The sequence below is a fragment of the Triturus cristatus genome, chromosome 1_2, assembly GCF_964204655.1.
Source record: "Triturus cristatus chromosome 1_2, aTriCri1.1, whole genome shotgun sequence".
Lineage (NCBI taxonomy): Eukaryota > Metazoa > Chordata > Amphibia > Caudata > Salamandridae > Triturus > Triturus cristatus.
Genome location: NC_140580.1, coordinates 822,860,833 through 822,885,986, shown reverse-complemented (window position 1 = coordinate 822,885,986; position 25,154 = coordinate 822,860,833). Strand labels below are relative to the sequence as shown.

The 25,154-nt window shown below is 44.2% G+C and overlaps 1 protein-coding gene across 6 annotated transcripts in view; it reads right to left on the bottom strand.

Moving 5' to 3' along the window:
- Positions 1-25,154, bottom strand: part of RNF207 (ring finger protein 207) — a 1,105,462-nt gene that overhangs the window by 519,339 nt on the left and 560,969 nt on the right. For all 6 annotated transcript variants that reach the window (XM_085608881.1, XM_085608879.1, XM_085608885.1 and 3 more), the window contains one exon: positions 24,416-24,462. In XM_085608881.1, the coding sequence (XP_085465007.1) occupies positions 24,416-24,462 (47 nt within the window). The remainder of the gene's footprint in view (positions 1-24,415; positions 24,463-25,154) is intronic.

The following is a 25,154-nucleotide window of genomic DNA, read 5'->3' as shown; positions in this document are numbered from 1 at the left end:
GATCTGCACTGGCTCCTGGTCAACAAGAGTATCACCTTCAAACTCACAAAGCTCTCCACAACGCCGGACCAGCATACCTCAACAAACGACTGTCCTTCTACATACACCCCAAACCGCCAGCTTCGCTCCGCTGACCTCGCCACCGTTCCACGCATCCGCCGAACAACCACAGGCGGAAGATCATTCTCCCACCTCGTCGCAAAGACTTGAAACACACTCCCCGCTCACCTGCATCAGACCCAGGACCTGCTGACCTTCAGGAGACTTCTCAAAACCTGGCTGTTCGACCGGTGTCTGCCACCCCCTCCACCCCTCAGCGCCTTGAGATCCTCACGGGTGAGTAGTGCGCTATACAAATGCTTGATTGATTGATGGTGCAGCCTGCACCACCTGCACTTTTAAAAGCGAGATAGAGATCCCCTGCAGTTAGTTGGAGTTATCACCTGCTCTCAGGATGACGTCTGAGGGTAATGTGGCCCCCATTGCCCCTTGCAGAGGTCAAACTCGGTTCGGGGGCAGTCTGACTGTGTGCTATCTTTTTGTGGTGCACACTCAATGTGTCTCATGACGAGCTCCTTCCCTCTGCACTTTAGATCTTGGCAAACGGGTTACTCCATCACAATTGTGATGGATAACCTGTTGGCAGAAATACAAATCCCATAGTTTACTATGGGATTTATATTTCTGCAAACAGGATACCGTCACCGTTGTGACGGAGTAACCCATCCGCTGAGATCTGAATCAGGTCCCAAGTGTTTCCCTCATTAGCATGGGGCCACGCTTCCATTTAGCCCTGGGGCTCACTCTTTGTAGCATGGCCACTAGTCTTAGAACATGCACATATAGCTCTCAGCTTTGTTTGTGAACAATTCTGGTTGTTGTGAATTGAAGGGTCGCTAGTTGCTTCTTTTTGTTATGAGTGGGGTCAGAATTGTCTTTATACTTGCCTTGTTTTAAGTGAAAGTGTGCTTGTTCATCTTCCGTTTGCAACATTTTTAGACTCTGGTAGATTTCTCTTTTTACCTTTTTTGTGTATACTTTGCAATTTTTTGTACATCCTTCTTTTTGCTTACTCCCCTTTCTTTAGTCCAGCCATGCCTATATACAGAATTTTGGATTGTCTGTTGGATTATACGGTTATATCATTTGTATTAAAGATGATGCTTTTTGTCAGCTGCAGATTTTAGGCTCTAAGCTGCTGGTGGAACATAGACCTTATACCTAAATGTCAGCTACAATCTATTCATGTAGGGTCATCTCTTCAAAATGACTTCGGGAACTTACGGACACAAATAATATGATGTCATCTAATTTGCCTAAAACAAGATTTTGACTCAAAGCTCATCGGGGTAGTTAACCATGTCAGCTGGGAACTTACACCAAAAACGCCCCCACAGTCACATCAGGAGCACTAACAATAACATGTAAATTCTACTGGGAGGACCTATATATCTTGTCAACTGGGTTTGCAATTTTCTTCTTCAGAAAATAGCTAGACATGCATAAGTCTTTCTTGTGTATATCAATTTCTCTATGAAATGTCAGTATCAAACCATCCGTTTGTTTGGCGATAGCGAGGAAGCCTAGAGAGTGGGGTGAGGGTGATACACCCAAAACCAGTGAAAAAGACATAGGCGAGTGAAATCGAGAGATTGAGGGAAAAGAGGGAGATGGAGCAGAAAGCGGAGAGAGAGATAGAAACAAACTGACACACACACAGATAGCCAAGGAGATCATGTGCCGCTCACCCCAAGACAGCCAGGTGCTCAAAGGGGATATGAGAAAACAAGCGTGATATTTTCAAATTGCAGTGATAGCTGTGGACTCTGGCGTAAGATTATTTGCACGCATTATACGACATTGGGACCAGTGGTTAATTTGTAAAAGACATAAGTGCCCGGGCTGTTTTCAGGAGGTAGCGTGCACCAGCCCATTTCTCCTGTTAGCGCCACCTAAAACAGAACCAACTACTAGTCATGGAAGTGGGGAGAGGATGTGACATAATGGCCAGAGCAGCATTGCATTACATTTCTTAAAGTCATGCAAGGCAGTGCGAATAGCCCCTTAAATGGCTTTGTAAATACCACTTAAGGGCTTGCCTTGCCTTGTAACGTCTTGTGTCACGCAAGGAGAACAGAGGGGGTTAATAAATCTGGGACATAGTATCTACTATTCAATCATTTTCATGGGTTACTTTTCAAGAATTAAAGTTTTTCCTTTTTGTCACACTGCGTGGCACATACAAATACAGATTACAAGACACTGGCACATAATAAGAAATTCCAAGAATATTTGTAGCAGGCAGATAACACAAAGGTGGTGCATTGCAAAATCCTGGCATCATCTTGGCACATTACAATGATAGCATTTCCAAGTAATGTCTGCACCACGTTTTTGTAATTTTCACTTTGTCTCCCTTAGGCTGAGGGTACCATTGTAGGTGTTTGGGAATTGAACATATGAAAAGTTTACAGTATTTCCCAGATCACTATGCTCTCTGCCATCTAGTCCTGTCTTGCTACGATAGTGCCTGACCACTCTTGATGGCTTGACCTTATCCACCAGAACCTCATGACCTCCTTCTTCCAATGTGACATTTCTGGATTTCATTACAAGACCGGAGGCTACCATTATGCATAACATCTTTTATTGCCATTCCTGCAGCACCTTCAATGACTTCACAATAGAAAAAAAAAACTAGAACTGGAACACACAAGTCCATAAACATTCCATCCACCCAACATTCTTCCTCCTAATTGCTGCTCCTGAAATAGATAAGTCATATTCTTTTCGTTTCTTGTGTGAAAATTGTTGAAAGGATAATGTGGAAATGCTGAGTTAATGTAATATATGTTTGAGCTAGCTTCTAATGTATGGAAGCTAACTTTCTTTTGGACGGATATCTAAAAAAAAAAAAGAAAAGAAAATGAGATGGTAATGTATGTTGTTGGGATGTTTGAAATTCATTCTGAAGTTTTGATATTTAGAGGGATTGTTTTACGTAATTGGAAGTTGTTTGTTTAGCAATTAGTAAAAGAAAAAATGCCTTTACCATTTATTAGTAGCGTGTAGCAGACGCACGAGGATCCGCTCGTGTTGCGGCTTTATCGGTCTCGCTGTCAGTGGTGAGACACAGGCTGGGCATTCGATACGGACACGTCTGACCGACGCGCGAGGATCAGCTTTAAGTTTAGAAACTCGAGTGAGACTCGCAGAGGCAATGTGCTTCGTGCATGTTCTCGCAAGATAGGGGCCATCTTGGATTGGGCTAATATGCTTATTGGAATGAGTCATGAATGATCGCAAACAAGCGGTTACACATGAGAGAAATAACAGCTGTTTGGTGCCTATTAAGTGATCGGAGACAGTAATTTATAGGAATTGCGGATTTAGGAGTTGGATTAAAGGTATTTCTTTGGAAGAAAAAAATGTGGAATTAGTTTTTAATTAGAAGGTGATATTGAAGTTTAAGAATGGAAAGAGATCAAGACAGATGTTGATATTACAGGAAGTAGTATTAATAAAGAAATTGTTAAAAGATTAATTGAATTTGAGATGAAGAAACAGGTGAAAGTATCTATGGAAGATTTTTTGAAGAGTAGGAAAAGGAGAGGTAATGAATCTGGAGAAGAGTTTTATTCCTTGTCAAAAGGTGAAGGAATGAGTTCAGAGGTTGGAAAGAAAAGAACAAAGAATGAACACCAGACACATTGAGGAAGTGGAAATGGCACACAAAGAAAAGGTTGGTAATATTCCAACTGCAAAGAAAGGTGCCCTTGGCGGCACAAAAAGGAAAGGTGTCCTTAGCGGAACGCAAAGAAAGGATGCCTTTAGTGGCTCGCAGGAGGGGGAGAATTTTGAAGAATGGATGCTACATTTTTTGTCTGAGAAAGGTTCTGACAATTTGGATGAATATATCTTGGATTTACGGAATATGATGGTTATGGGGAATTTGAGGATATGGAGGTAGAGGCTTCAAGTGAAAGTATTAAAGTTCAGTTTGGTGGGGATATGTTTAGCCCTATTAATATTAAGCATCCTAGAAGTGGAGAATGGTGGCCTATGGACCGCGTTGCGAAATTTATTAAAAATTGGATTAAAAAGACCTTGGAAAGGGAAATGAGGAGGCTCATGAGAGTGGAATGCTCAAGACCTAGAATTGATGAGAAGGTCTGTGTTACCCCAAATCTGGACCCAGACCTCAGTTATCTGTTCAGACTTTGGGGAGACCCAAGAAAGTGTCTGAAAAGATCCCTGAAAATATGTCAAGACAAGCTGTTTTTGGTCCATTAGGTAGAATTCTGGATATGGCTGAGGACGCGAATGCAAATGAGGAACAAGTGGATGTAGAACTTTTGAGGGAATGGAGCCAAAGGGCGGTAGTCCTATTGGGTAATGCAAACGCTCGACTGCTGCAAGAAAGGAGAAAAGCGATCTTGATGAAGATCATCCAAAGTTGGGAGATTTGGCACCAAAAGAAGGAAATGAGGATTCTAAAGGTTTGTTGTTTGGAGATGGTTTAGTTAAAGGAATACGTAATTATGTAGGTACATTTACAGCCTTAGATAAGGCACAGGGTAAAATGTGGAAGATGTTTGGTGTTTTTGGAAGGGCCAGGAGAAGGGGATCCATTACTGGCCGTGGAATGCAGAGGTCCCAATATGTGTCACAACACACCCTGCAATATGGATGGCAAAACAGAGGCAGAGGTTATCAGCAGAATGCAAGATATTACCCATCTTGAGGAAGATCAGGATGAGTCAGAAGATATTCGAGAGGTCGCGGATTGCCTAATGTTGGAGGACAAGGCGAGTATGGGGATTTCTTTTGGTTCTTCCCAAAAAGGAGTAGGAGGTCCTCTGAAGTTTTTCAAAGAGCAATAGAAAAAAATTACAAGAGACCCTTGGGTTTTGCATACGATTCAAGGTTTTGTAATAGATTTTAGAAGCACTCCTTTCCAAGATATGGAAGCAAGAGAGATAAAAATGTCATTGGATCAGGAAACTATAGTAGACCAAGAGACAATTTATTTAATTGGGAAGAATGCAACAAAGGAAGTAGAAGAATGGGAAACGTGTTTTGTAAGCAATTTGTTTTTGGTAGAAAAGAAGGAAAAAGGATGGCGTCCAGTGATAAATCTCAGAGGGCTGAACTGGTTCTCAGTGCATAGTCATTTCAAGATGGAAGGGATACATTGTTTGAGAGATTTATTAATGGAAAAAGATTGGATGGTAAAGTTGGATCTCAAGGATGAATACTTTACGATACCTATGGCAGAGGTAAGCCAAAAATGTCTGCAATTCAGATGGAAAGGAAGACTTAACCAATTCCAATGTTTGCCTTTCGGTCTATCCTCAGCACGTTGGTGTTTCACGAAGGTGATGAAGGTGTAGTTGATTATTTTCGTCAGAGAGTAATAAGAATGATCATTTATTTGAACCATATTTTGATTTTATTGCAATGACAAGTGGAGTTAAAGAATATTATGCTGGAAGTGGTGAAGATGTTGGAGGAATTAGGTTTCATTTTGAACAGGAAAAAGTCTTGTATGGTTCCTTCACAAACGCTAGAGTTTTTTGGTTTTATAGTAGACACAAGGTTATGTCAATTAAGTCTTCCAGGGAAAAAATATGAACATGATCAGGAAAGAGATTCAACAGAGTTTTAAAAAAAATTGATTTTCTTAAGGGAGATGGCAAGGATTATAGGTCTTTTGTCATCTTCAGACCAAGCTATTTTTCCAGGTCCTCTACATTATCATGCACTGAAGATTTAAAGTGGATGCACTAAGAAATGGCTTGTAGTATGGAGACAAGATAGCTTGGGATGCGGAAGCAAGGAAGGAACTTTGTTGGTGGGTAGACAAAATGGAGGCATGGAATGGGAGATCGATTTTTGGATTAACACCGGATTTTGTGATAGAGTCAGATGCCAGTATGATCGGCTGGGGAGCACGTCTGGGAGTGTTGGAAACAGGTGGTGCATGGTCAAAAGAAGAGAGATTGTAAAATATCAATTGTCTGGAATTAACTGCTGGGTTATATGCCTTGCAGAGTTTCAAGGAGAATATATAAGGACATGCAGTTCTTATGAGGATGGACAATGTTTCTGCGGTTTCCTACATAAACAAATTGGGGGGGGGAGACAAAGTGCCGGAATTTAGCAGAATTAGCAAAGGATTTGGGGAATTTTTGTCAGGAGCATAAGGTGGGAGTGAAATCAGAATATTTACCAAGGGAGTTGAATGTGAATGCGGATTGGAATTCAAGGAATTTGAAGGATTACAGTGATTGGAAGTTGGACGAGAGTTGTTTTGGCAGGATAAACTATTTGTGGGGTCCTTTAGAGGTGGATCTCTTTGCAAGTCATTTAACTACCCAGTTGAGGGTGTATTACGGTTGGAGAGCAAATCCAAAGGCGACTGCAATAGATGCATTCCAGCAGAAGTGGCAAGGGAAGAAGGTCTATGCTTTTCCACCTTTCACGATGATTTAGGTGGTTTTGTTGAAGTTGACTACCAAGAAGAGTATTACCCGCTGTTCCTCAATTAAAGGAGAAAATTGGCGAATCAACAAGAGAGCTGGATTAGACTACATGCACAATGTATGCGAAGTGGGTAATCCTTTTGTTGGATATTAATGCCCTCACACACCCTTTCAGGTGTCATGCTTCATCATCTGGGCTGCTCCTCGTCGGGCCGGCGGTGCAATGCCTAACGGGCTCCCTAAATAGGGGCACTTTATCGGAGTTCTTTAATCCAACAGCCGTTTGGTGAAGTGCGGGTAGGGGGCCTGGTTAATGTAGATATGAAAAAGTGATTTTAAAACAGGGTTGATAGTACCAGTATGGGAATTCAATTTTATTCTAAAGGTCTCCTTCCCTGATTAAAAAAGTGTAAGTGGCACTCAGTAGAGTATAATGTCTCTAATTAGAGTGCTTAAAATTAGTGTTAATGGTCAACATGTTTCTCGCTCAGAGCTCGTGCACTCGCGATTCTTCAGGACCTATGATGACTATCTACAAAAAAGGGGAAGACTATACGGTATTTTAAGTTTCTCAATCACAACAAGTTTGAATGTGAAATAGTATCATTTAACTAAAATACCTGTCATGGTCTGGTGCTACCTGTAAAAAAGGACAGTAGGTTAAATAAATCATAGTTAGATTAGAACTAGACACGACCACAGGCAATAGATAAATAAAAAACAAACAAACAAAAACAGCTATCGAGGAGATTCATCTCAGTAAAATTAATAAGGATCAGTGGTGAATACTGATGCATAGGCGTCAAAGAACGCAATGATAAAGTGGTGTACCATCAGAGTGAACTACAGTGACTATTCACCTATGTGACACACGTAAAAAATATATAGCAGCAGCAAAGTTCACAGGACTCACCCTATTTAGTAGGACTGCAGACCACAACAGTACTTGGTGGACTAAGCATGAGCCAAGGATCCTCTAAAAGTAGGTCTGGACCAAAGGGTAGTAATAGACTTAATGATGCAAAAAGGGGAATCACATGTCACAACAAATAAATAGATGTTAGGACAAATGAAATACATCAATATAAAAAGTGCAGAGACATAGCCACACAGATAAGTGATGAATATCCACACAAACAGAGTTGGAGCCAAGAGTAAAGGTTAAAAATCTTTCAACAAATCGTAAGGCACCCAATCTTTCATCGCAGCCTACATGCGTTGCTCTCAGTGGTAGTGCTAGTGATGTTTCTTCTAGACATAAGTATAGAATTGTAGATAATGAAACAAAGGTATAGCATGGTGGTTACTGTTCGTGTGGCTAAAAAACATCCATAACATCATAGTTGCACTGGCGGTTAACTAGCGTGACCACATAGGTGTGTAAATAGATCTGCTATTAGTAACCTGAGAATGAGATTCAGCGTGTGCAGGCGCTGTCTCACGTTCTTTTACACAATCATGGCGCACCTTACTGGGAAGCCAAATATTTTAGATGTGGTGAATCAGGATGTTGAAATTGCCAATTCAGCCAGAGCGCCGATAGTAAAAAAAGGGGGGAGGAGTTTAGAGAATGATCGCCCTCTAGAATAACGCTAACAGCGATGGCAGCTCACTGTGTAATGACATCGCGGAGAGTACAATGGGTAAAGGGATTTTGTTCAGATGGCTATAGTACTCACGTCTGTCCCGCTCACGCTGCACTTCTGGACCTACCCGCGCCACCAAGTCTGGGAGGTAGCGTCAGGGATTCACACTGATGTTTTTAAACATCCGGTTGTGTCACGTGACCGCGAGTGCAGACGCGGGGATAAAATGGATTTTAGAGCAAAGCAAAACAATCTGCATGTGGGGGGTAGAAAGGCTTCAATAAAGATATATAGGGCAAGATTAGTAAAACGAGTCCCCATCCAAGTAATATAAACATGTTTAATTCTTTTTGGTAATGATGAAAAAACCGTGTCGGCCATCTTGGACTGGGAAACATAGTTCAAAATAACTGTCATGTAAATAACAGAGGCTTGAGAGGGAGGTTAAAGATAAAGCCTACAATTGATGTAATGAAGGTGGGGGTTGGTACCAAGGTGCCTTTGAACACTTTCCAAAAGCAATTGATGCGTGTGAATTTTAAAGGTTTAGTCAGACTTCGAAAAACGCAAAAGAATTTTTGGAAAGAAATTATTGGTATGTCAGCTGAAGTAATCAGATAAAGAAAAATATATCTCAATTAGGACTTAAGTGACCCCCATGGAATGTCGTCATTGAGACCAATGATATCAGAGGACAGACGGTGTATCCATCTCTGTTCTTTCTTGAAAAGATTATGTTTGGACAAATGGGGGTTGGCTTCTAAAATGAGCCATTTCACTGAATCCGGCGAATGTTTCTTCTCTAAGAAATGAGCACTGATCTTAGTGTTCTGCTTATGGCACCGAAAATTGCTGCGATGTTCTGAAATGCGCAATTTAATCGGTCTGGTCGTCATCCCTACGTAATGTAAGTTGCAGGGGCATGTTATGAGGTATATACAATTGCTGGTATTGCAGTTCGTGTGTGACCTCAATTCCCAAATAAAGGTGGTGTTGAGGGTGACGGTTTTATGTATGGATGTAAACGTACAGGCAGTACAAATACCACACGGATAGTGTCCTTTCACTGCAGGTAGTTGCCAGAGTGTGCTCTGTGTGGGTTTGGTTTTGGGTCTGGTTTGAATAACCATATCCTTAATGTTCTTGGAGCGTTTATATGCGAATCGAGGTAGTTCAAGATTCATTGCCCCTGTGTTAAGGATTTTCCAATGTTTTTTTTAAATCTTAGTCACTTGATTTGTGGTTGGTGTGAAAGTCGTGACACAAGTGAGGATTTCAGAAGTGGTTGTTGTTTCTTCTTTGGGTTCCAAGAGGGCTTCTCTGTTATTATTTTGGGCCCGTTTTCCAGACTGAGTAATGCTCCTCATTGGGTATTGTCTTTCCCTTAGATTACAAGATAGGATTTCTGCCTCACTTTTGAAAGCGTCTATTGTACTGCAATTCCTTCTCACTCTAAGAAACTGCCTGAAGGGTAAGTTCTCTTTAAGTGCTCTGGGATGGTAGCTGGTGAAATGTAACAAACTGTTACGATCAGTAGCTTTCCTGTAAAGAGTCGTGGAGAAAACGCACTGGGTGAGTTTGATGGTTAAATCAAAGAATGCAATTTGGGAAGGGGATGCTGTGATTGTAAAGTTAAGATGAGGATTCAGATGATTAATCCATGTGAAAAATGCTTCGTAACTTGTACAGTCTCCTGTCCAAAAAATCAGGATGTCATCTATGAATCGTTTCCATAGTCGGATATTGTGACGATATGGATTCGTATCACAGAAAATATGTACTCCCTCAAACCAGGCCATGTATAGACAGGCCAGACTTGGAGCAAAGGTACTCCCCATGGAAGTACCTTGGGTCTGGTGGTAGAGTTGACCTCTGAATTCAAAAAAGTTCTCCGTGAGAGCTAGGGTGGCACAATCAATGATGAAAGATGATGGAGTTGGCGACTCCCAAGGGTCGCGTCCCAGTACTTCCTCAACCACTTCAAGAGTAGCCCTCTGTGGGATGTTTGTATACAGGGCTTCAACATCTAGAGTGATGAGGAAGTTGATATCATGGGTATCCTGGATCTGGTCCAGTAAGCGTAGTACATCAGTTGTGTCTTGTATGTATGACGGTGTACGCTTAACCAATGGTTTCAAGAAATGATCGCAGAATTGCGATAAAGGTTCAAGAATTGAATCAATACCCGATACTATGGGGCATCCAGGTACCGGTGTGACCCCCTTATGAATCTTGGGTAGAATATAGAAATAGGGGGTCCTCGGTTCTTTTTTAATGAGAAAGGAAGCCTCCTTCTCACTGAGCCAGCCGTGACTCTCTGCTGAGTCGACTAGACCGGTGATAGTCGTTTTTAGACGTTCTGTAGGGTTATTGGGGATAGGGGTGTAATACTGCCTATTGCCCAATTGTCGTAAACACTCATTGTCATAATCAGTTGTGGTCATTATGACAGTGGCACCACCTTTATCGGCCTGTTTTATGATGATGGTTGGATCATTTGCCAATGTTGTAATAGCTAGCCTCTCTTCTCTGCTTAGGTTGTTGAACTGTTTATGTCCAGAAATTGTTTTTACGTCCTTGAGTACTGCCTGTTCATATGTCAGGACTTCATTGGGTATCATCCCTGCGTGGGGGGTGAAGGTTGAGGGATTGTGTAGACCTGAATCATTGTCAGGTGTGTAATCTTTTCCCTCAAAGAAAAATCTTAACCGGATCTTGCGGAAAAATTGATGTAATTCGCAAGTTTGGGTAAAGAAATCCACCTTGGGGGTTGGAACGAATCCTAATCCTTCCTGGAGGACATCATCCTCTGTTTTTGTCAATTGTCTAGATGACAAGTTAACAACTAAGTTTGTTTTTTGTTGGTGTGACTTCTGGTCTCCATTCCCCGTTGGGGTGGTTCTTCCCATTGTACTCTTTTCTCTTGTGGGGCCCCTCTTCTTCGCCCTCGCCCTCTGCCCCAACCTTTGCCTAAAAAAGGGGGCTGGTTCATGCCCTGGGGTATAAATTGGGGTAAGCCGTGAGGACCAAATTGAGGGGGGGCCCTGTGGGTACATCGGGTATTGCCAGAAAGCAGGTCCCTGGTAGGGTGTTGGGGGAAAGAAATTGTATCCACACCTACCTTTCTTCCCTCTAAACTGATTGGGTCTTGTATATTACTATCGGCGCTCTGGCTGAATTAGCAATTTCAACATCCTGATTCACCACATCTAAAATATTTGGCTTCCCAGTAAGGTGCGCCATGATTGTGTAAAAGAACGTGAGACAGCGCCTGCACACGCTGAATCTCATTCTCAGGTTACTAATAGCAGATCTATTTACACACCTATGTGGTCACGCTAGTTAACCGCCAGTGCAACCATGATGTTATGGATGTTTTTTAGCCACACGAACAGTAACCACCATGCTATACCTTTGTTTCATTATCTACAATTCTATACTTATGTCTAGAAGAAACATCACTAGCACTACCACTGAGAGCAACGCATGTAGGCTGCGATGAAAGATTGGGTGCCTTACGATTTGTTGAAAGGTTTTTAACTTTTACTCTTGGCTCCAACTCTGTTTGTGTGGATATTCATCACTTATCTGTGTGGCTATGTCTCTGCACTTTTTATATTGATGTATTTCATTTGTCCTAACGTCTATTTATTTGTTGTGACATGTGATTCCCCTTTTTGCATCATTAAGTCTATTACTACCCTTTGGTCCAGACCTACTTTTAGAGGATCCTTGGCTCATGCTTAGTCCACCAAGTACTGTTGTGGTCCGCAGTCCTACTAAATAGGGTGAGTCCTGTGAACTTTGCTGCTGCTATATATTTTTTACGTGTTTCACATAGGTGAATAGTCACTGTAGTTCACTCTAATGGTACACCACTTTATCATTGCGTTCTTTGACGCCTATGCATCAGTATTCACCACTGATCCTTATTAATTTTACTGAGATGAATCACCTCGATAGCTGTTTTTGTTTGTTTGTTTTTTATTTATCTATTGCCTGTGGTCGTGTCTAGTTCTAATCTAACTATGATTTATTTAACCTACCGTCCTTTTTTACAGGTAGCACCAGACCATGACAGGTATTTTAGTTAAATGATACTATTTCACATTCAAACTTGTTGTGATTGAGAAACTTAAAATACCGTATAGTCTTCCCCTTTTTTGTAGATAGTCATCATAGGTCCTGAAGAATCGCGAGTGCACGAGCTCTGAGCGAGAAACATGTTGACCATTATCACTAATTTTAAGCACTCTAATTAGAGACATTATACTCTACTGAGTGCCACTTACACTTTTTTAATCAGGGAAGGAGACCTTTAGAATAAAATTGAATTCCCATACTGGTACTATCAACCCTGTTTTAAAATCACTTTTTCATATCTACATTAACCAGGCCCCCATACCCGCACTTCACCAAACGGCTGTTGGATTAAAGAACTCCGATAAAGTGCCCCTATTTAGGGAGCCCGTTAGGCATTGCACCGCCGGCCCGACGAGGAGCAGCCCAGATGATGAAGCATGACACCTGAAAGGGTGTGTGAGGGCATTAATATCCAACAAAAGGATTACCCACTTCGCATACATTGTGCATGTAGTCTAATCCAGCTCTCTTGTTGATTCACCAATTTTCTCCTTTAATTGAGGAACAGCAGGTAATACTCTTCTTGGTAGTCTCACTGTCGGGGCACTCTACCTGACTGGACCTCCCACTCCCCTGCGAGCGGAAAAAGCCCCCTTTGTCCCCCTTATTTGAAACCTTTGTTGAAGTTGAGACAGGAGAAGAGTCAATTGGTTCTAGTGACTCCGTTTTGGGTGTCTCAGGTGTGGTTCCCATCAGTGATGGAGCTAGCTTGTGCAGAACCCTTGTTGATACCTGCCAGGGTAGGTCTGCTCAGACGCAGAGGAGAAGGAACATCCTTTAGTTTTGAGTGGGGTTTTGAACCTTCTTGCTGATAAATTGTCAGGAGATCTTTCGGATTCGAAGGACTTTCGGAAGAAGCTGCAGAATTATTGGAGAATTCACGGGCACCAGGATCTAGCAAAAGATACAAAGGAATTTGGAGAGTTTGGGTTAGTTGGTGCTTGGCAAGGAGTCTAGATCCCGTAGAAACTCCTGAAGTGGACGTGGTTAATTTCTTAACAGAGAAGTTTCATGAAGGTTTGGATTATAGGACAAATAATTGCTATAGGTCCACGATTTCTGCTGGGCATTCACAATTGAATGGCAAGTCTATAGGGAGGGATGTGATGGTGTGTAAGATTCTGAAGAGTATGAGGATTAAGAAACCACCTAAGGCTCATTATAGAGTGTTATGGGATGTAAATATTATGTTGTCTATATTTTTGCAGTGGCCAGTTAACCCCTACGATGCTCATGACGAGCTGGACTCGTCATGGCACACAGTGGTCGTGTGCTCATGACGAGTCCAGCTCGTCATGAAACATCGCGTGGGAAATCACTCTGGTGCGGGCACCAAAGGGATTCCCTTTATGCTAAAATAGCCTCGGGAGCTGGGGAAGAGCTTCCCCAGCTCCCGAGGCCCCCCCCTGGTGTCCCTGAAATGACGATCAGCGCGTAGAGGTTTGCTAGGTTTCCCTAGGTGCCGGCAGAGCTAGGGTTCAAAAACTACAGCTAGGCACTTTGTCAAAAAAGGGTCATTTTCCACTGCGAAATTGAAGTGTGACCACGTTGCGTTTTGCGCCGTTTCCTGTCGCAGGCACTAGGCCGACCCACACAAGTGAGGTACCATTTTTCTTGCAAGACTTTGGGGAATGCGGGCTGGGTGGAAAATTGTGGATCCACGCAGATTCCAGAACTTTCCACCACAGAAATGTGGGGAAAATGTGTTTTTTTGGACAATTTTTTAGGTTTGCAAGGGATTCTGGGTAACAAATCCTGGTGGGAGGCGGTCAAGCCTTCCCATCCTGGATTCCCCTGGGTGTCTAGTTTTAAAAATGTATAGGTTTGCTAGGTTTCCCTAGGTTCCGGCAGAGCTAGTGTTAAAAAACTACAGCTAGACACTTCGCAAAAAAAGGGTAAATTTTCATTGTGAAAATGGTGTGTTCACGTTGGGTTTTGAGCCATTTCCTGTCGTGGGCACTATGCCTACCCATACAAGTGAGGTACCATTTTTAATCGGGAGATTTAGGGTAATTCAGATTTGTAAAGCAACTGTTATTATCTATTGATTTTTGATGCATTTCTGCCTTCCAAATGAAAGACATCGTGTAAAAAAGAAGTCATTTTGAAAAATGACCGATAATTCTCATGCTAGTATGAGTATTCCTAATTTTGAAAATGTGCAAATATGTACTGTTTCTAAACTCTATAACTTGTTCCCATTTCAGAAATACATAGGTGTCTTTCATACCGATTTTTCCAAAGAACCAAAACGGAGATTGCATCCTAGTTAACTTTAGGGATCCAAGAGCAGCTAGGCTTATTTGTAGCCAGGAGTCTGACCGCGCCCTATCTGCCATTAGTACTTGCGATCTTGGCTACTTTTATCGGCCTCCACCATCGTACTGGCCTGGTAGGCAGATAACCAGGGAGGATAGGGGCAGTTGGTACCCCCGTTATGATACTCTCGATCCTAGTCTCATGTCTCGGAACGTCAGCCCTTGCCCATACCTATCGTGGCAGGACTGCTGACGTGATTATCATGGAGCGGCCAATCCGGGTTCTCCGGGGACCGCTGGGGCTACATACAGTGACTTGAGCGTATCAGTATGCATTGAGCCTCTTTGTGTTAGTGACCTTTCCTCACCTCCCTCCTTGGCCCCTTTGCATAGCTGCCAGAATGGGATCGCTCCTATTGGATCCAGCACTGTTGCAAATGGAATTGAGTCGGCAACAATTGATGTTGGAAGCAACCTCATTTCCCCTAGGCCGACCCATAACCCCCTCCTACTTCATGTAGTACAAGCCCCCAGCATTGAGAACCTTAAGGTGATCAGCTGGAATGTGGCGGGCATAAGCCGTAATTTAGAGCGGACTGATTGGAACTCTTTCATTGAGTCCTTTGACATTTGTGCATTCCAGGAGACTTGGTCTGTAGAACCCCGGCACAAAGTGGGCTATATGACCTTTTGTGTTGCCGCAAGCATACCCGCTGCGGGAAGGGGGCGCCCGTCAGGTGGGCTACTCATCTGGGTGAGACTTTTCTCGGGTTTGCACGTGAGGCAGCTCAAGACTAATTCCTCTGATTTAATGAGACTGTCTGTGAGGGGCTCTCGCAGTGGCAGCCCTCTGGAGATCTTTAACATCTACACTAGAGGCCCAAAAGGAGGTTTGCCTTCCCCGACCCTAGTGGCCTTGGAGGAGGGGCTCAGGGAGTGCAACCCGAATTCATACACTCTAGTCATGGAGGATTTTAACTGCACATACGAGCCACTTGCAGGGGACGATATCCTAGACACCCTAGGCGAGGACACCCGAAGAGGTATTCCGCCCCTCAATATAAGCCCAATTAAGAGATGGTCTCAACGTGCAATACAACTGAAAGCACTCACACTGGAGTTTGGCCTAAGGGCGACCAATGGGAGATCCATTTCTGATCAGAAAGGGGCACATACATACAATAGGGTTAGTCATACATCTAGGATGGATTACATCCTCTTAGATTTTCGTCTTTGGTCCCATTTGGTAGACATGGAGGTTGTTGCATCTACGCATAGCGACCACAACCCGCTTTCTTTGAGCCTAACTCCCTTATGGTGCAAGAACATCAGCCGTGTAACCCCTCCTGTCATAAGGTTGACCGGAGAAGTCTGCCCTTCGAATTGCGGGAGGCGGTTAAAATGGGACAAGTTTTTCCTCGATGAGGAGAAGGTCACGGGCATAAGGGTAATCATGTCAAACATCATACCAAGGCTATCATCCGCTACACTAAATGCTGATGAGGTTTCCTCCATATTTAGCAATACCACTAGATCAATAGGGGATCTTTTTGCTATCCCCATGCGAGCGGACGGCGATCGGAGGGTGCCGCACCCAAAGGGTAATCCTGGCTGGTACTCCGCCCCCTGTCGGAAAGCGAAGCGAGAATTAATTATGGCAGTGAAGAAAGGGGATGGAGGGTTAGTGGCGGCTGTGCGGAAGAAGTACAGGTCAGCTCAACAGGTCGCTAAGAGAGATTGGGAGGACAAGTTCTGGAGTGACCTGAAATCCGCAAGTGCAGAGAAAAATCCTAGGGGTTTTTGGAACCTAATTAGAGCTAAACACAGGCCCATAGACTCGCTCATCACTTGTAACATTCCTGAGGAGTCGTGGTTTGAGCACTTTTCTTACCTCTACACTGTGAACATGGAGGATGAACTAGACCCTTTTTTCCCACCCATTTCTGGTTGTCACGACCCAGGGGTGGATGTCCTTTTTACAGCTAGGGAGGTTGAACACTCTATCAAATCCCTTGTCCCGTTGAAAGCTGCGGGCCGGATGGTTTGCCTGGGGACCTGTTCCGCCTTAATCCGGGAGAGTGGGGGGCTCTTATTGCTTCCTTGCTTAATGCATCTAGGCAAGGAGCTCCACTCCCAGAGTCGTGGATGGGTGTAGAGGTCGTCCCGATCTTTAAGAAAGGGTTCGGGATGACGCAACTAACTATCGCCCCATAAGCTTGATAGACTCGTCCCAAAAAGTGGCAGGGAAAGTAATTCTGAGTAGGGTTCTCCAATGGGCAGAAGAGAATAAAATACTGTCAGACTTCCAAGCAGGCTTCAGGGCTGGTACCGGGACCATCGAACAGTCATTTCGACTGTTGATGATTTACTGGAAGGTGGTAGTGATAGGCAAAGGCAGTCTGTATCTGGCATTTATTGACCTGCGGACTGCCTTTGACCTAGTACCCCGGGAGCGCCTGTGGCGGGTCTTGGCAAAACTAGGCATGCCCTCGTACCTACTGTGTCTAATAATAAAACTCCATAAGAACAACTTTGCGCAGGTGAGGTGGGGAACCCAGGGACAAAGGACTGCTCGTATTAAAGTTAGTAGAGGTGTGCGCCAGGGGTGCGTCCTCGCTCCCACCCTCTTTTCACTTTATATAAATGGAGTCGTGGATCATCTCCTTAAAATCCCAGCTGATACACCATCCTTGGCAGGGAGGAAGATCCCAACCCTACTAATTGCCGATGACACCCTGCTAATTTCCAAGACCCCGGTTGTCTTACAGAGTCTCCTGGATGGTTTTGATCAATTCTGCGAGTTAACAGGTTTAAAGATCAATACTGACAAAACCAAGTTCCTTGTTTTGAACCCTCCCAAAAAACTTGGACGGCCCCCAGTGCTTAACTTGGCTCCTTTGGAAAGGGTCAAGGAATTTGATTACTTGGGCATACGCCTCCTTGATACCATGAAGTGGGACAGTCACCTCCACAAAATGACCTTAAGCCACAAAAGGGTGGTGGGGGCTCTTCTGAAGGAGCAGAAGGCATCCTCTATGAAACCTATCGCCCCGGTGCTCGACATTTATGCTGCTAGAGCCGTTAGTGCGGCACTCTATGGGGCAGAGCTATGGGGCGCTCAGAATATGAGCCAGTTGGTGTGCTCAGAGAATAACTTTCTGAGGGACTTGATGTTCCTTCCTAAGAGTACTCCCACTCTCCCCCTTTTGTTGGACATGGGGTGCCGTCCCATCCAGGACCAGGCTAGGCTGCGTCCTCTTTTGCTGTGGGCTCACCTGTGGAGGGTCCCGGAACTGGCCAGTTATGCCGAGGGGCTAAAGGAGATTTTAGGCTTGTCTGGATGGGCACAAATAAGGTGGTTAAGGGACGTGAAAAGCTTGCTGACTGATCTTGGTCTTGAGGGGGCTTGGCATTCTCGGTCTGCCCCTCCCAAATCAGTCTTGAAGAACTTATACTGGTCTTGGGTAACAAGTAAAAGAAATACCGACCTTAGCCTGTGCCATGCCACTAGGGACTTTTTGCTTGTAAAGGATGTGGCAGTTCGGGAACTTTACTTGGACTTCATTACAATTCCCAGGGACAGAGCTCTGATTTTTAAGTTCAGAATTGGTGTGTTGCCGGTGAGATCATTGACCGACCGGTGGAAACCTCCGGCCCAAACTATACCCCACTGTCCTTTTTGCCCACTGAAGATAGAATCGATCCCCCATTTTCTGTTTGTATGCCCTGCCTACAAAGCGCCCCACTCCAGGTGGCTAAAGCCACTGTGCAGGGAGTTGGGTACTCAACAATGCAGCGTGGCCCTGCGAATTTTGAGCTCAGATACTCGGCCGCTGTATGTTTGTGGCTTAGCCAAATACTTAAGCTGGGCGTGGCTTATTAGGACAAAATGGCTTTTACTAATTGTTTAATTATTGTCTTTGTGACTTGACCTTTTTTAGCCACTTATTGTTCATGCTTTTATAGATTTTAAATAACTTTGTTGTGTTTTTATTTCTGTAATACTTTTAAAGATATTTTCATATCGAAATAAAGCCACTTTGATTGATTGATTGATTTTTCCATGTATACATTTTCCCACACTAATTGCTATATACCCTGTACATAATAAAAAACCATTCGAAATTGCTGCTCTGTTTTTGACTCTGGGTTCGTCGGGTTCTTGGTGAACCTACAAGTCCTATATATCCCCACAACCAGGAAGGTCCAGCGGAAGTAACGGTATATTGCTTTCAAAGAGCTGTCATAATTAGAAGAAGTTTCAGGTGAAAACGACAACGTTGACACGAAAGGCTGCTTTTTTCAACTAATTTTCAATTTTTCCTATATTTAACGGTTAGTTTCTATAAAGAAACCTTTATGGATCTACACAAATGACCCCTTGCTGAATTCAGAATTTTGTCTACTTTTCTAAAATGTATAGCTTTCCAGGATCCATTATTGCTTTCACACCCATTTCTACCATTAACTGGAAGGAGGTTGAAAGCACAAAAAAATAGCAAAAGTCGGCTATGTCCCAGAAAAATGCCAAAACTGTAAAAAATGTTGGTTTTCTGACAAAAGTCGGTCATTCCCTAAAAGCTGGGAAAATGGCGATTTCAACCCCACAAACCCTTTTTTGATACCATTTGCAGAGAAAAACCGAGACGCTTTCATGTGCAGTCCGTTTTCCCCAAAAAAACACAATTTGGCTGTATTTTGGCTAATTTCTGGGACACCTCCAGGGAAATCCACAAACCCTTGGTACCTTTACAATCCCCATGATGTTGGAAGAAAAGGACGCAAATTTGGCGTGGATACCTTATGTGGTCAAAAAGTTACAGGGGCCTAAGCGTGCACTACCCCAAATAGCCAAAAAAAGGCTTAGCACGGGGGGAGGGCGGGGGGGTCAGGCCTAGCAGCGAAGGGGTTAATAGGTTTTTGGATATTAACCCCTTCGCTGCTAGGCCTTCCCCCCCTCCCCCCCCCCCCGTGCTAAGCCTTTTTTTGGCTATTTGGGGTAGTTCGTGCTTAGGCCCCTGTAACTTTCTAAGTTCCCCTGCAAACCTCAAATTTCGCTGAAAAAAATCACTTTTTTCTCAAATATCTGTGTAGGAAAGTTCTGGAATCTGCGTGGATCCACAAATGTCCTCCCACCCAGCATTCCCCCAGGTCTCCCGATAAAAATGGTACCTCAATTGTGTGGGTAGACATAGTGGCTGCGACTGGAAATGGCCCAAATCAGACTGTGGAGACTTCAAAATTACCTATAACAAAACTACCTGGTTTGGGGGGGGCACCTTGGGTTTTGGCCCCGGGCTCGGCGGCCATTTTGGGAAGGTACCAAACCCAAACATTTCTGAAAACTAGACACCCGGGGGAGTCCAAAGAGGTATGGCTTGCATGGATCCCCCAACATTTTCCTACCCATAATTCCATGCAAACCTCAAATTTAGCTGAAAATACAGGTTTTCCACATATTTGTGCGTGGAATCACCGTGTCGACACAAATGTCCTACCCCACAGCATTCCCCTGAATCTCCAGAGTAAAATGATAGGGTATAGCACCGAGATTTCTAAGCGCTACATTTTTTTAAAAATACGTTTTTAGCCAATTCTGCACTGGACACCCACACACTTGAGGTATCATTTTACTCAGGAGCCAAGTCATACCTAATTGGACTCCCCCGGGTATCTAGTTTTCAGAAATGTTTGGGTTTGGTACTTTCCCAAAATGGCCGCCGAGCCTGGGGCCCAAACCCCAGGTTTCCCCTCCCAAAACCAGGTAGTTTTGTTACAGGTAATTTTGAAGTCTGCACAGTCTGATTTGGGCCATTTCCTGTTGCAGCCACTAAGTCTACCAACACAAGTGAGGTAACATTTTTATCGGGAGACCTGGGGAAACGCCGGGTGGGAGGACATTTGTGGATCCACGCAGATTCCAGAACATTCCCACACATAAATTTGAGAAAAAAGTGATTTTTTTCAGCTAAATTTGGGTTTTGCAGGGGATTCTGGGTAGGAGAATGTTGGGAGAACGCAAGCAAGCGATACCTCGCTGGACTCCCCCGAGTTCCTAGTTTCCAGAAATGTGTGGGTTTGGTAGTTTCCCCAAGATGGCCGCCGAGCCTGGGGCCAAAAACCCAGATGACCCCCTTGCAAAACCAGGTTGGTTTGTAATGAGTAATTTGGATGTCTTCTCAATACGTTTTGGGCGCTTGCCTGTTGCGAGTACTTGACCCACCCCCGCAAGTGATGTATCATTTTTATCAGGAGACCCGGGGGCATGCTCGGTGGTAGGAAATTTGTGGATCCACGTAGATTCCAGAACTTTCCCAGACAGAAATTTGAGAAAAAAATTATTTTTTCAGCTAAATTTGAGGTTTGCAGGGGATTCTGGGTAAGAAAACGTTGGGAGACCCATGCAAGCCATACCTCGCTGGATTGCCCCGGGTGTCTAGTTTTCAGAAATGTGTGGGTTTAGTAGTTTTCCAAGATGGACGCCGAGCCCGGGGCCAAAAACCCAGATGACGCCCCTTGCAAAATCACATGGTTTTGTAATAGGTAATTTTGATGTCTCCTCAATACGTTTTGGGACCTTGCCTGTCGCGGGTACTTGATCCACCCACATAAGTAAGGTACCTTTTTTCTCGGAAGACTTTGTGGAATGCGGGGTGAGTGGAATTTTGTGGATCCACGCATATTCCAGATCTTTCCACCACAGAAATGTGAGGAAAATTTATTTTTTAAAATACAAATTTTGAGGTTTGCACGAGATTCTGGGTAACAGAACCTGGTGAGAGCCAGACAAATCACCGCATCCTGGACTCCCCTGGGTGTCTACTTTTCAAAAATGTATAGGTTTGCTGGGTTTCCTTAAGTGCCGGCTGAGCTAGGGTTAAAAATCTACAGCTAGGCACTCTGCAAATAAAAGGTCAGTTTTCACTGAGAAAATGTGGTGTGTCCACGTTGCGTTTTGGGCTGTTTCCCGTCGTGGGCACTAGGCCTACCCACACAAGTAAGGTACCATTTTTCTTGGAAGACTTTGGGGAATGTGGAGTGGGTGGAAGTTTGTGGATCCACGCAGATTCCAGAACTTTCCACCACAAAAAGTTGAGGGAAATGTGGGTTTTTTGACAAAGTTTTCAGGTTTGCAAGGGATTCTGGGTAACAGAACCGGATGAGAGGCATACAAGTCACCCCATCCTGGATTCCCCTTGGTGTCTAGTTTTAAAAAATGTACAGGTTTGCTAGGTTTCCCTATGTGCCGGCTGCGCTAGGGCCCAAAATCCACAGGTAGGCACACCCTGAAGAAAAGTCAGTGCCTAGTGGGCTTTCTGCCGCCCTGAGGAGGGGGAAATTGAGGGCTATTGCCCCGATATGCCCCTAAGGGGTGCAGAAAGACTGTGGCTATTTTTTGGGGTTGGTGGGGGCATTGGGATGCCCATTCTGGGAAGCCCCCACCCCTACTACTAGAAAAGCCAGCATAATCGCCGGCGCCTGGTGGACTTTCTGCCCCCCCGGGGGCAGATCAGGGGCTACTGCCCCCATCTGCCTCTTGGGGGGGCAGAAAGGCTGTGGCATCTTTTTTGGGGGTGTAGGGTGGGGGCATTTGCATGCCCATTCTGGGAAGCCCCCACCCCGGGCCTATAAAAAAAATAATCCCTGGTGCCTAGGATGCTTTGCGAATTTTGTGTGTGTGGGGGGGGGGGGGGGGATGTATTAGCATTCCCATCTTTGGCAGCCTCCGCCCCTAAATAAGAGTTTTTAAAAAACCCTGGCATCCAGTAGGCTTTCTGCCCAACGCCCCCATCTGCACCCAGCGGGGCAGAAAGACTGCTATTGTGTGGGGGGTTGGGGGCTTTGGGGTGCCCCTATTGGGCAGCCCCCACCCCTAATTTACATAATAAAATAAATCCCTGGTTTCTAGTGGGCTTTCTGCCCCCCCGGGGAGGGGGGCAGATTGGGGGCCACTGCCCCGCAGAAAGACTGGAGTTTTGCGGGGAGGGGTGAGGGCATTGGCATGCCCATATTGGGCAGCTCCCACCCCTAATTCACAAAGTAAACAAATTCCCTGGTTCTAGTGGGCTTTCTGCCCCCCTTCCTGGTGCCTAGTGGGTGGATCCCCCCACCAAGCAGGGAACCACTAGGGAGGGGTACGAATGGAAAAACATTACTTCTCCCATCTGTTTCAGTACTCGGGGGACTGTGATAGCCCCATGAGCACCGAAACAATGAAACTGAAACTAAGTTTCATTGCAATGACGAAAGCGCGCGATGCGCGCGATCGGCATTGCAATGAAAATGCAAATTGGCCTCGGCAGGTTGGGGGAAGCTGTTCCCCAAAATCCCGAGGACAATAAAAAAAAAAAAAGAGAAATCCCTCTGCTGTCTGCAGCACAGGGATTTCGTGCCCCTGTGCTCATGACGGAACCATTCCGTCATGAGCACCGAAGGGGTTAAAAGACTTAGTGACAAGCTAGCGTGTTTGTTATGCCTGGTGCCTTGTAAAAGGGTGTCAGGTGTGAAGGCTTTGGAGCTAGATAAGAAGATAGTGGATCCAGATGGAGTATTTTTTGAAAATTTTAAGAGAACGAAGACTGTGTGTAGTTGATTGTATTCAAGAGTATGAAAACAGGGTTTTGGAGAATAGAAGGGACGGTGATAGCCAACTTTTGATCTCTTATGTTGAACCTTTTCGTATGGTAAGCACTGCTACTATCTCTGGATGGGTGAAGAATGTAATGATTGAATGTGGGATAAATGTGAGAGTTTAAATCACATTCCTTGCGTGGTGCAATGGCAAGTAAAATGTATTGGTCAGGTGCTTGTTTAAAGGAAAATCTTAAAGTAGGAGATTGGTCTAATGCAGGCACTTTTGTTAAACATTATTTTAGACCCCTTAGACATGTTTCAAACTTTGTTTTTAGAGGCTTTGAACATGCATAATGGTAGCCTTCGGTCTTGTAATGAAATGGCGATTCTCCAAGCATAGTGAAATGAGAATCAAGATTTCATTAAAGACACGAAGGCCAACATTATCCCTCCAGCTGCAACCCTTTGGTTAGGAGTGGGAAACAGGTTGCACCCAATGTTGTAATACTGTTATTTAGTGGAGAGAAGCGTTAGGTTCAAGTCTTTATGTTGATATTTTCTTTTCTTTTATGCAGAATAATAGACGTTGTATTTGAAAAGAACGTGGTTGACAAGAAGAAGTTTACTAGAAGTTTCAGTTTCCTGCTTTAAAAGAGGAAGACTGTTGGGTGAGAGGGATATTTATGTACTTGTGTGTTCCAGTTCTAGTGTTCTTTTCTATTGTGAAATCTTTGAAGGTGCTGCAGAAGTGGCAATAAAAGATGTTATGCATAATGTTAGCCTCCGTGTCTTTAATGAAATCTTGATTCTCATTTCACTATGCTTGGAGAATCGCCATTCCCCTCACTCTCTGGTCACTTTGCCAAGTGCTGCCACCTTCTTTGCCCTCTACTCATTTCCTTCTGTTCTCCTCACCTTCCTCTCTGTAGGATTCCCTAGTACCAAAAGACCCCCAGTGGGCCAGAGTGTTAGTCCCACCTTGGCGGGCATTCAGACGCTGAGTATCCACCCGATTCTCAGATTCATGTCCCACTTATGCTCGCCTTTGTCCCTTTCCCATTGTCCTTGCTCCAGGTGCTCAAAGCACTTCCCGTAGGAATCTCATGGTGGTTCCTCATCCAGCTCCATTCTTGCACTTCCTCTTTCTTTCCCTCTCTATTCCTCTGACTGGTAGCAGGCATCCCTCAGCTCTTCCCATTGTCCCTTACTAGGCCCAGCCAAGAGTCCCTAGTCCTTTCCTCTTCTCCTTTTGCCATGTTTATTGCATGGCCCTCTTCTTCATCGGCTCACACCTAACTACGCCTGTGTTTGTATGCCCCTGTATGTCTCATGATCTCAACCTTTAAACTTTTCTCTACCCCTTACTTACCACTGTACAGCTTTTAGTAGAATCTTCCTTCTCTCTGCCAGTTTTTCCTGCAAAACATGCGAGTGCGATGTTAGTAGTAGTTTGCACTCATCCTTAGGGGGCACTTGACACAATAAACGAGACAAAGTATTTAACCTGAAAGTAACATGGAGTTTATACTCGCTGTTTTCTTGTTCTTAATACAACATATAATTTCCCAAACCCATGAACGAATTCCTGCTTACTTTTTGCCTGCAAACGTTTATAGGCATATGTGCTATCCTTACTACTGAGATTTGTGTAGCAGTCACTTTGAAGAGTATGTGCAACAAATGATTGAATTGGGGGGAGGGGTTACAACCATTAAATGGCTTTAAATTGTGGGAACAGAAGGTATTAAGTGTTAGATTCCCTTTAGCTTCTAATGAGACCCACACAGACATTTGAAAATGCATTAGATACAGATCGTTCTTTTGTGTGCTAATAAAAGAAAATAGAGGAATGCAGACATGGAAATACAAGCAATAGGACGTTAAAGCCAGACCTAGTGGCTTTGCTAATACTTTAATCCTACACTGAAGTGCATGACAGCAGACCCCATCATGTGAACGATGGTCTGGTGTGACATATCCTGGACAAAGCATCAAATTGCCAGTAACCTACCTCATCATCAGTACTAGTGGCCAAAGATCACACAGGTACCTAGAAGCATACGATAGGAGGTGGCTTACTCAGCTACACGACATTTCTTTTGCTTGAT